The sequence below is a fragment of the Mycteria americana genome, chromosome 9, assembly GCF_035582795.1.
Source record: "Mycteria americana isolate JAX WOST 10 ecotype Jacksonville Zoo and Gardens chromosome 9, USCA_MyAme_1.0, whole genome shotgun sequence".
Lineage (NCBI taxonomy): Eukaryota > Metazoa > Chordata > Aves > Ciconiiformes > Ciconiidae > Mycteria > Mycteria americana.
The window spans coordinates 11550555-11563260 of NC_134373.1; the positions used below are offsets into that span (position 1 = coordinate 11550555).

The 12706-nt window shown below is 37.4% G+C and overlaps 1 protein-coding gene across 4 annotated transcripts in view; it reads right to left on the bottom strand.

Moving 5' to 3' along the window:
• Positions 1-12706, bottom strand: part of HECW2 (HECT, C2 and WW domain containing E3 ubiquitin protein ligase 2) — a 180468-nt gene that overhangs the window by 9412 nt on the left and 158350 nt on the right. For all 4 annotated transcript variants that reach the window (XM_075512479.1, XM_075512476.1, XM_075512477.1 and 1 more), the window contains 7 exons: positions 10126-10278; positions 7955-8053; positions 6025-6154; positions 5280-5426; positions 4512-4626; positions 3633-3718; positions 2118-2230 (listed from right to left, as the gene is read on the bottom strand). In XM_075512479.1, coding sequence (XP_075368594.1) covers positions 2118-2230; positions 3633-3718; positions 4512-4626; positions 5280-5426; positions 6025-6154; positions 7955-8053; positions 10126-10278 — 843 coding nt within the window. The remainder of the gene's footprint in view (positions 1-2117; positions 2231-3632; positions 3719-4511; positions 4627-5279; positions 5427-6024; positions 6155-7954; positions 8054-10125; positions 10279-12706) is intronic.

Genomic DNA, 12706 nt, shown 5'->3' on the forward strand with positions numbered 1-12706 from the left:
TGTCATACACAGTTGTTTTTATTTTAGCAAAACAAGTGTGGTGTTGGTTTATTTTAATTCTCCCACTTGTATGTTAAAAACTGTCCACAGAGACAAAAATCAAATGTTTCCTAACCAAGGGAATCATAAATGGGCATGATACATTCTCCTAAACGTGAAGAGTTGGCATTTCCCCTACATTGGCTGAACACCTGACGGTAGCAAAGACTCTCGACGCATTTCTCCATGTTGCACTACAGGAAGCAGTTTTATTCTGCAGTTTATTACAACCAGGGCTCTGCATAACCTTTTCAGAGGAAATTCTGAGCATCCTGTTCTGGCATGTCCTGACCTTTTCCATGCTGCAAGCTGTGCTTGTTAGCACCAGGAATTCCAGTATTAGAGAATATACGGAAAAACTCCCACAATCTCTTTTCTTACTTAAACTCACAAGAAAATCTTATATTTTGAAGTCAGAAATTATTTTTTAAAAAATCAAAGCTTTTTCTTTTTAAACAGAATCAAAGCTAGTCCATAGGTCAATCATAATCAAACTATAAAGTAGACTTACCAGGATACAAGGTATTACTAGGCCCCCAAAAGATATTAGAGTATTTGATTTGAAATAGCAATTTCCAGAATTTGCTTATCTTTAATCCTCAGTTGCCTGGCTCTCATTTGTACTGTAAACTGGCAAGATGGCTTTGTTTAAAGGTCACCTGCTGCATCCGTGGATTTCACAGTGCCACTTCTGTGTCTTTGACTTTCTCAGTGCGGTTCAAATGGTAGCCTGCAGGCAGGAGCCAACCCAAGAGATGTCTCTGCCTCTGACTTTATGCTGGAGGAAAAAGCTAAGGGTCGCTGATCAGAGAAACTCTCTGTGTGTCTGACAGCCGCCTTGTGTCTAAAAAGAGACTTTGAATGCAAGTTATTCCTGAGGAATCTTGTTTAAGAGGAATGGGCTAGGATTAGGGTTGAATTTCCTCCACGGATCAGCCCAGCCCAAAACTACCACCACAGGCTATAAGGAGCATACTAAAGCTGAGATATGATTAAGTAGAGTTAGTTCACCCACACTCCACACACTAATCTGTATGTCTAACCACTGTTAACCCATTCTAGAGGCTACAGAATTATAAAACTGGATGAAAGGAAATCCTCCAGAAACATATCAGCCTGATCACAATATAGAAAAGACTAGAACCTGTCATTTTTTGTCAATGAGGCATCCATGCTAGAAGATGTTTCTTGCATCACTCATATGTTATTAGTCTAGTCCTGGTATTGTTACCATGGACCTTTGACAACAACTCTTTTACCTGTCTTTACAAAATGGGAAATTTAGAAAAGTGATGACTTTTTTTTTTTTTTTTAACCTTCTTATCCTACTCCTCCAAACCTACCATTACCCAATTTGAACGGTGCCTCTTGTCTGCAAGGGCTTGTACAACTCAACTTCTGCTTTCATATCTTGGACTCTCATACTGTTCCTTTACCCTCTTCACATATTTCAATAGACCCTACTTGTTCTCTTTGCAATCGTCACCTTTTCTTGTCCCTGTGCTGCCTCTTAAGTCAAATGACCCCCTCCTCAAAATACACCTCTTCTGTAGTTCATAAATTGTCTCTTCCGTATTTGTTAACACTCTTGACATCAGACAGATCATAAAAATTACATAACTGAACTATACTGCAAAGGCTGTGGGTGTCTAATGCAAAAAGTCTGATATTAGCTTTCACTCAGACACAGTCACAAGTGCTATTTAATTTTAATTCATATTAATTTTTGCTCCTAAGTGATGAACTGAATGTTCAGGAAGTAAATACTTGCACATTTAATCAAATATAACAAAATCAAATTCTAATTGAAATATCTTTCTAATATAATTTTCCATTAAAAAAGCATTACAATATGGATGTCAGCCACAGTTACACTGCCTTGTCCATCTTATGAGAACAAAATTGAGTTCAAAGAAAAATGGATGCATCAGACACTGGAACAACGGGGAAGGGAATTTTCATGTAAGGCATAGTATATTTGCATATTCTGTTAAAACTTGTTTCTCAAACAGCTTATCTGTTATTCCGGTAACTGATATTCTAAAGTATCTCCAGCATTAATACACACGCAGCTGTACCTTGGAAGAGCAGTGATCTTTCCCCACTTCTCTACACAGAACCTTCTTGGACCATTGCTCCCCCGTAGAGAGGCAAATCCTTCATAAGGTATGCTGGATGTGCCTGTAACAAACTGCCAGCACAAACAAAACATCACAGATACTGGATACACAGATGGTGCGCGTTAGAAATTTATTTATATCAGCATACCCACTGAAGTCCAAATGCTTATGTAAAAGCATTTGCAAAATAAAGACATTTATGAGGCACAAGTAATAACTGCTATTTTAAATGGAGGATAAGAGAAAACAGACCATTTCCTGATAGGGCTCTAGAAGAGACAGCTTAGCGGATTAATTTCCTTCAAAGGTTTCTCTTTGAAAGAGTAATTATGCTACATAAATACTGTAGAATAAAACACTATTATTATCAAGTTACTTAAACTTAGGCCTAAGTGAGTTTTTCCCTATGGTCTTTATTCTGTGTTAAGAGGAACTAATAAAAAACCTAATAATGTATGATAATGGCTTCATGTTATAGCTTTTTGGCTATGTGGATTTCAATATCTTTATAAACCATTATTAAATACTGTAAAAAAGGACTAAATTGTGAAGGTTAGGTAGAATGCCTGCTGACATTTGCTGAAATGCTGTCTGTTGAGCAGATTTAGTTAGAACCTGTCATGAACAGATCAAACATGGTTTTTGACAGATCAGAGGCTACTTAATTTTTAATGATCTGGATATGATAAAAACTTTTGACTAACAGATGTGATAGGAACATATAAGCAGACATCTCTGGCTCTCCATCAAATGAGATGTCTCACACTGCTTTTTACAGACCTTTTTTAAGTACTTAAAACAGATAAAAAAAGAAAATCGTTCATCATACTCATATAGGTAACTCAATGATCAGATGCAAATTCTGAATTGTTAAAAACAGTGGATCTCATAATAGATCAAGAACATGGTATTGTTTGGCATGGGGGTAACCTGAATTTAAAAAATTTAACTCAATAGTAAACCCACATGTATAAATATTCCTCTGTTGAGAGGTTTTTGTCATTCATGAGCAGGATGACTGGTTTCTGCAGGCTGACTTAGTGAGAATGGAATTGGACTGATTTTCAGGTTTTCATCATTATTTTCTAATTTGAGGCACATTAACTTCCATCTAAGCTTTCTCCTTCCTAACCTGTACAAATATTATTAAAATTTCTACCCAATGATATAACCAATTACACAGTTTTCCTTTTCTGTCTTTACTAATCTTAATGTACTTCTAATCAATCAATAGTAAAGGATTATTGACATCAGATACTTTATCTTAAATGTATTTTTAACTTAGAAAGCTATAAAAATATCTGTGAGCTTCAGTCACGTAAAATTATTACAGTAAGTCTCTGAGGATTGTAAGGTTATTCCCATTAGGCAGTATCACCATAATTTTTTGATGTCATAAGCCTAGATGGAAATAGTTTAGCATCTAATTTTGACATTGCAGATTATTTCTACACAGATCAGCTGATTTCTTACCTGTAAAAGTCTTAGTCGTTGTTCATTGTTGAATCTTTCCACAGCAGCCCAGAACCACCGAATTACAATGTGATTGTCATGATAACCTGTTAAAAGAAGAAGAGCCTTTATACCTCTAAGTGCTACAAAAGTGATTGAGAGAATAGTTAATAAGTTTTTCCTAGTTCAGCCCTAGTCACAATGATGCTGTATTTATTATCCAATTGCAGCAAAAGACAGGAGGTGAGAGAAAACTACTCCTGAAATGATTAAAAATCTTAAAGGCAGAGAATTAATTTACTGTGACAAAAAGGAGTGAAATTTCTTTTGCAAGCATTTCTCCCATTAATCAATCACTAACAGGAATGCCAATTCTTGAAATATTCCAATGCTGTGCTTTTTATATATCTAAAGCTACAAATGATGCTGCAAACGATGCTGCAACCATCTCTCTCAAAGTAGTTCGCCAATCTTCCGTTGTTCTCAAATCATCTCAGCTGCCAGCCTGCACACACTGGGAATGGTTCTAATTTCCTGTCGTCTTTGAGAGTGGAGAAGAGGTAGATCCTACTAAGAATGGTTACCATGTCCAGTGGTCTCCAGGGGCTGGGCAGTACTCTACTAGTGTGCAGGTGGTACTCTCCTAGGTGAGCACTGTACTTTCTGTGGAGAAGACTGCTCTGTTATGCTATCCAGATGAAAACAGTGAGGGAACAGCTGCATGGGGAAGCAAGGAAGCAAACTAAAATGGACAAGTTACCTTCTCGTAATGCAAACTTAACCACAGAAGTTCAGAAGATACTAAAGACGTATCTCATGGGATGGTTCTTTAGTGTCTTAGAAACTGGGTAATTCCAGGCCCCCCAACACGGCCAGTGAACAATTCAAAATTAAGGTTACCTCCTCTATACTCTGTATTATTTCTCCAGTCGCTCAAGTCAATTTCTGCTGTTCCAGCTATAACCAGTTCCAGTTCTCTGGCATCAAATACAGACACGAGCCTTGCATCAACCACCTGTGAAAGGAAATAAAATGCATAGCAACATTTCTTCATTTATTGATTTTTGCCTGCCCATAAAAGGCTTGTCTGCTACTAAGACATTTATCAGGTAACATTTCTCTCACAAATGGAAAGAATTAAGGTTTTTTCTTTTTAAAGGCAAATAAATGGACTTCTTTTTCTTACACTGCAGTTCCATTCAGTTTCACTAGAGGATCACAGTGATTGGGAGATAATTTTATTGGCAAATAATATTGAATTATTTCAGGACAAATTAAGTTCAATACATTCAATTTAATTGTCCATGTTAAAACAGAGAAGAGATAAATACCTTGAAATACACTCAGTCTACTGTGTTACACTGAGTACGGCATGCACACAAAAAACCTCAAAGGCCCAATGAAGAAAGAGATGGGTCCCTTTAGCAAGCGTTCACTGCTAATCATACAAATAGTGATCAATATTATTTTCCAGTTTAAAGAAGATATATAACCATAGTGTTTAAGTCAATGACTAACAGCGATTCCCCACCCCGATATCTGTAAGCACACTGCTGATTATATATGTATCTGCTTCTTGGGACTCTCTATTTGGGAAATGTATATGAGGAGAAAAATATTTTGGGAGGACAAAGGAAGAAAGTAAATTTAGTTTTGGAGTTTTTTTACCTCATAGAAACCACGAACTAGACTTTCTGTTTGTTGTACAACTCCTCTCTCAATTCTCCATTTCACCATTCTTTCTATATATTCTTTCTTGTTCTTTTCAGTGACTGGGATGTTGGCACCTCCTGGCTTTAATTCCCGTTCTGTGATCTTGGGAAAAAAATGACCAAGTGACAACACAGTAGTACAAAGACAAAAGAAACAACTGTAATAACTTAAACTTTTAAGTTGAAGTCATTGCTTAAAAGCACTAGCCAAGACTGACTTTAGCAAACTGGAATATGTAAAATAAGAGAACCCACAACAAATCTTTTTTTGGATAAAATAATATTTAAAATCCCACTTAGTCTGAAGAATCTTCATATTTAGTATGAAGAATAAGCTGAGAAGAAGAAACGATCTTTACAGCAACTAAAGTAGTGAAGTCTTCCAAATAATATCGTAACAAAGGTGTTGTAATACCTTTGAATGCTAACTCTGCTACAACTAAATTCAGGTAAACTACCTCCAGCAGAGCAATCCAAAATTTTGATATTTCAGATAGTCTGCAGAAAATCTCCTTAACCAGAAAGACACGTTTGACCTGTTACAAATAATAATTCCTCCTTAGATTTCAACATTGTTTTCATCAACCAGAATTTTATAAAAACAAGTCCAAATCAGCATGGAATGACAATCATTCTGTCCAAATAAATGTTTATCTAGCAGTAGAATACACAAAGGAAATTGAATTAAGAATCTTGCACACCTGCCCAAAAACTTCTTCATTTACAGTAAATGTGAGATCTAGGATATCATGTATATCATTGTCTTTCATCCACTGCAAACTCTGGTGAAACTCCTCATCAAGATATTCCAGGTCACTCAGGTCACAGAGTCTAACATAAACAAGAAGAAAACACAGAAATACATACATGATGGCAGTAGCGTGTGCTCAGCAACTAAACGCAGATAGGACAGGCCTGAAAAACGGGCTGAGAATGGGAGCCACGAGAAAAATCAATAGAATAAAGAAGACACTACTACAAATCTGTTTATTTGCCTAGTAATAGAAGTTACTGTATAACACAAAATAGTTTTGTTAATATACAAAACTCCAGAATTTATTAATTTGAAGACACATTGCTTTTTAAGCTTATGGTGAGTCTGTTCCACATTTCCTGTGAAGAATATTTTGGAATTATGAAAATATATAGATTGAGGAGACACAAAATTCAAGTCATAAAAGAAATGGTAAGTTTTTATAACAAGCAACTACTATCCTTTTTGCTTATGTGACTATACTGCCACCTCTCTCGTCCCTTCGTTGTGCAAAGAAGTCTGTTCAGATACCTTCCTTACCACAGAAATATCTTTTTACCTTTTGCCATATTTCCCCTTACCTGGTCCTTCTTTTACAAATCCAACCTGTAAGCCAACTGCCCCTTGCTGTCTTTAACAGTTACTACTCCAAGCTTTGAACATGTCAGCTGTTAATAATATTTAATACCGTGGTGGCAATTTCTGTCATTTTTCTTAACTCCTTAAATCCTGTTCTGTGAAATAGGACACTGGGGCTATTCATTAAGTAAGGTGCTTTTCAGCTGCAGGGTTCCCTGCCTGCTTCTATTCTTGGGTCCGTATAAAGTCAGAAGAAAGCCCTGTACTTTTAGTTGGATGCCCAAGTGTAGTTTAAGTGACGTCCCACAGTAACAGCCCCTACATCGAAGTTGATGGATTGGGCACAATGTCCCATCTGCAGAGGTAGTCTGGATGGCTCATCGGTTCTGAGGAAAGCAAAGGTCCAGGGCTTAGGTGGGGAAGTTGCATGAATTAGGCTGTGTAAAAAGGTGGCCGCACCATCATTTTTAATTTTACTGTTTAAAGAACCACCAAGTTAAACAATTAATTTAATTTGGCAGTCACACAATATTAGTATTAAAGTCTATCTGGGGTAAGTCTTCATTCTTATTAAAATGATGCTGTTAGCATTTAGGTACTTTTAATATATACGTGCAATAGGAATGGATGCATTACTCCACACGACTAGAATGTATGATGTTTTATACAAAAAATATCCTCCCAGACTTCTCAAAACCAGCTTTCAAATGGAGGACAAAAAGTGAAGCACCTTAAGTCCATTAGGTCTTAAATTCCAGACATGCTGAGAAAGTGCAGCTCTCATTGTTTCAGCCAGAACAAGAGTAGTAGTTCTGAAAATGACGTCTAAAGTATATCAAAGTAAAGCTCCTCAAAATGGAGGTTGCCACCAGTCAGTCTCCCTCTGAGAACTGGTCTTGCGGTCTAAGTTACAAAGTGATTCATATCCTACCCTGTGAGTCATTACAGGACAAACGAATAAGAACTTTATTAATATCTGGAATAAAACCACAGCATTTCATTGTACAACTTCAAGTGTAAGATTTTGTAGAAGAAAGCTGATAACATGGCTACAACAAAACATGAGGTTTCCATACTGATCAGAAACAACATTCTGAGTTATTAGGTAACTGGCTAATAACCATAAGTGGAAACAAGTAATTTTTTTTAAAAAGTCCTGGATGGAAATTCAATTATTAAATTATAAATAAAGGCCTGTCGTCTTTGACAATAAAATATCATAATTTATCCATACACAAAATGGCATTGTCCATGGGGAAGGAACCAACCAAAAAAGGAGACAGAACAATTCTACTCACATTCGGAGGAGGGCTTTATAAAAAGGTCGTGTAAAAAAGGCATCTAGCAAATATTGATGTATCAGAGCAAGACCAAGAATTCGACCACTAAACCTGAACCTGGAAGAGAAAGAGTTACAATCGTTATACTGAAACTCTGTGGTTTGTACACTGCTCTGTCATCAAAACTTACATATATTTCCAAACAGCATTTTTAACCAGATAGCTATGTCTAAATTGTGGTATTTTTGTTTTTTTCTTGTGTTTCTTTTACATTCTCAGTAAGGCACAGAAAAAATGCAAGTCTGGGGGGTATGGAAATTCCCTCAGATACCTAAGTTGCAGCTTCTCAAAAATGTCGAATCCCTATTAACCCAATCAACCCCTGCCAGACTAGCCTCTTTATAAAAGCACATCTTCCAGTATGATAGCCACTGCCTATTTTCTTTACACACCCCATATAGGATTAACTTGTTTTCATGTTACTGGGAGGCCAAGGGTTTTTCTACCCTTTCCCAGCCTGACAGTTCTTGCTGTCTGTCTTTTCTGCTTACAGCATCTGCTTGCTCCCTCTTCTGACTGGTGATTATGGATTTCTAAATATATTTTCACAAACAGTGGCTGGGAGCTTTTTCATGTATCTCAGTGCTCTCCAGCCCTCTGTCAACGGGATCTAAATGATCTCCTCCCTCTCCCCTCTCTCTTTCTTCCCCTATTATCTTCATTTTGTCAGGTGGGTAAGGAGGGTTAGGGGGGAGGGAGGGAGGGAGTTTGACAGATTTGAGATCAGGTGGCAGCAACTTTGAAATAGTAGGGTCTTTGCAAATATTCCCATGAGAATAAAGATCTATTGGGAAAAATCCTCCACATCTCTGGAACTAGATTTAAGTCTAGTGTTCTTTTTGAAAGAAAATAATCTTTCTGAAACTTTCCTGTGTATGCATCCTCAGCCACATTTGTTGTGGAAAGATTAGGGCTTTATTATACCTGCCTGTACAGAGGGTTTGCAAGATGAGGATGTGACATGCAGAGCCCTCTCCTTCCATGCATAACTGCTTGTCACAGCTGCATTTTCTGAATTCCCCCTGGGGCTGTACAAGACCAGTGCTGTCACTGGCACCAGCACTCCCAGAGAGGGGGACATGCCTCCCTCGCCCCCAAGGTCTCTGGTTCGGCACTGCAGAAGCCAGGGCTGAATACAAAATATTGGCAGAAGCTGCACAGGATGCAAAGTTTTTTCTCCCCTTTCTGCCAGACTGTTCTGCTTTTCCAGTACAGTATACGCCACTTATTGTTGCAGTATTGGAATTCAACAGGTAGGTTGCTTCAACTAACTGAACTGCCAACCATTTAATTTTCTCTTGATTTTTAAAACTAGTAATGCGATTCCTTTCTGATATTCCTTCTTTATAACTGGCTTCCAGTAAATAAGAACTCGGTACAAATCTGCCCTACACAAATGAGCAGCTGTCATTCCACTATTACTGTAATCTAACTACCTACGCAAGAGAATTCTCTGTTAATATTCACAGCTCAGCTTTACAGACTTATGGCGATGCCATGGCTTAAATCAACTGAGGGTGATTTAAACCGGCTTATAATTGTGAAAATGGGATTATGTAAAAATCCTTGATAACTATTTTAGAAGTGTGTGTGTATGTACAGACTTTGCTTAAGAGCTATGTAATCAGCAGTCTTCCCCCCATGCCCAATTAAGATACCTCCATAGATTTCCTTCCAATAGATATGTTGGTTTTTTCCCCACTGAGGAGACCTCTGTACTCTTTAGGAAGGCTCAAACAAATTGCGTACAGTAACACCTGTTTGAAATCTCCCTTAATCTCCTTAGTTGACAAAAAGCCAACGTTTCATTCATTTTTTTTTAATGCACAGGAGGCTAATACTGCTTTCATGAAATGACTGCTATGTACAAGAAACGCAAGAGAGTTGTGTTGTGAGACAATCCCCTGGTACACATTCCAAATCATAGTTTTGCTGACCTTGTGAGAAATAAGAACATTTAAAACCACAAGAGAAAACAAAATCGGGAAAGTCTAAAGAAATTCAGTTATTTTGCTGCTGGTTAAAAAGACCAGATTCTGTGTTACATGTCCGAGCAGATACAAGCAGTTGTCTACAAGTGGGAACAACAGAAAACATATCTGCCAAACAAAAAGAAAAATAATTCTTACCACTCATGGTGATTGTCTACAAAAGCAGACATGGGACTTATTTGTACTGTATAGGTATCGTTGGCTGAATATTCAAACAAACCATAATACGGATTGAAGAGCTCTCTAGACACCAGGAAAAAAAACTCTCGTGAAGGTCCACTGTAGTCCAGCCTTTAAAGAGAAACTTGACATTACCATAAAGCGTTCATGGTTTGCAAAGAAACACGTTTTTGAATCTACATTCCTTACGCTATATTTTAATTAAAATTTCATAAGATTTTAACCAGAACCCTTATCCTGCAGATTGCTTAATGCCAAGGTATGTGAAGTCCTCGTGGGGCTATTCTGAAATGGAATGGCTTGGAGGACTGGAATGAAGTGCTCTATGCGGGCTGCTCTCATCAAAAATTTTGGCTCCAGCTCTAATGGCCTCTTTGCCACAGGAATATTACCAAATAATTGCGGGGGAGGGGGGGAGGGGGGCGGGAGGAGGAAACATGAAAAGAGCCAACGTTAGACCTATCTGCATCTGACAAATGAAGAATGAAAATGAACAATGGTCATATTTTGTCTTTGCAGACTTGCAACAATAGGACAATTTGAAGGATAATATTTCTGTTTTCCCTAGCAATGATCTGAGATTACTTCAGTGATTTATCTTTCTTGGTCTAAATTTTCTTGTCTGTCTTCCAGACTTGAGTGCATTTAAATGTCTTTTGGAGAGTGCATTTCCTTTGGTTTTTTTTTTTTGCTATTTCAAGATTCCAGTACTAATGAACAAGGAATCTAAATAACCCCTTCTTCCTGAATCATAAACAAACTCATTGCTGACAAAGCACTGAGACTGAATTTTGACATTATGCTGCAGGTCACAAGTGAAATGAGTTAAGTATGAGGTTAATGCTCTGGTAGAGTTGGAAAACAGAAAACTAGGGATTTTCCTGTGGGGAACAGAGATTATTATAATCCTAACAAATAGATATAAAGATGTATCTTCTATAGACTGAAGATTTCATACTTGACTTTTAAGAAGGTCTTGCTTTAGTACTAAGACAATGCACAGAAAGAAGTATCACAGAGAAGGTCAGCTTTCACATAGGACTTCTGCTACTAATGTTTTGGCTCATGAACATTTACAGAAGACAAACACAGATGAGAGTTGTTTTTGAGGATGAACTTGTCAGGAAAGTAAAGGCCAGGTACCATTATCAAGTTGAGGACAAAGCCTCGTTCCTCTGTTGAATAAAAAATATTTTCCCTTCAGTCATTTGGAAGCACTTCGCTTCTGTTCAGCTTCAGAAGTGAAGTACTGAAACAGATCCTTACCCTGGCAAGAAGGGCAGATTCCATCCTCAAATTGCAGAGAAAACCCAAAATGGTTTGATATCATGGACAACTTGGATCTTAATCTTGGCACAAATACCAGGATCAAGTAAAGGGTCATCTTGCAAACTTCTTTGCAAAAAAAGACTCTTGCAAACTTCTGGGATAATCAGACTCCCTATGAAATCTTAAGATAGAACAGAAACTGTGTGCTTGACTATCAGCCATTTCATACAGCTCCTTTTGTACACAGAGTTACTGTGAGTCATGTTAAATAAATCAATCATGAGAGTCCTGCACTGCCAGTCAGATTTATCCCACAATTAAAGGCTTGGCACAAGGGTGAGAAAACTTCATACAAGAGGTATGCAACCACACAACAGCTGCAACTGTGGGGCATTTGGGTATTCAGGAGTAGAGTAATATGTTGTTGGCAACGTGACTCATGTCTCCTAGGAAGGACCATTAATACTTCAGATTTACCACTCAAATGCAAAGCAGCTTCTGCTACTAGTTAATAGAACTTAGGGAATATAAGGAACCATATTCTTTGTATCAAAATTTTCTTCATTTATCACCACATGAAGTATGAATGTAAAAACATTAAACTAGCATCACAATTGCATGACTGTAGAAATTGAAGGTTCAAGGAAGATACCAAACATTATGAGACTTATGATAAAAAAACCCATAGGAACAACAGTAACTACGTCTGAGTTGCCCCACTTACTAGTTTATACACTAATAAATCAATAGTTCCTAAAATGTTTTAATTTGTGAGGATTTCATTACCCATTACTTTAAGACTTACACCTCTTTACAGAGAGGAAAAGAAATGCAAGAGCAAACTCCCACTTAAAAAAGGAAAAGGAGGAGCAAATAGGAAACAATTAACTTTCAGTATTCCTCCTCCTCATCGTCCTCCTCTCCTCCACCCTGACCTGTCTTTCTACACTTAGCCAAATGAATAGTTTGATGCGATACATATCCTTGCACCATCTCTGATGAAACAATACTGTTTGCACACATCCTTTCTTCGTTCAAAACACAGATTTGTAAATAGAGAATTGACGTCATTTTAATTTGACTTTGCTCTTAATTAACTCATTCTTTTCCATTAAGAAGAGTGTCTTATGTAAAGCTGGATATAATGGAACAGATGTGTCACCCCCATTTCCAGGTCACTCTTCATCTTGCTGTACTGAGTGATGAAATGCAAAAGCCTGAAGTCTGGTGAAAGGAGACAGTCTATCTGGATCAATCTCTATCTCACGTA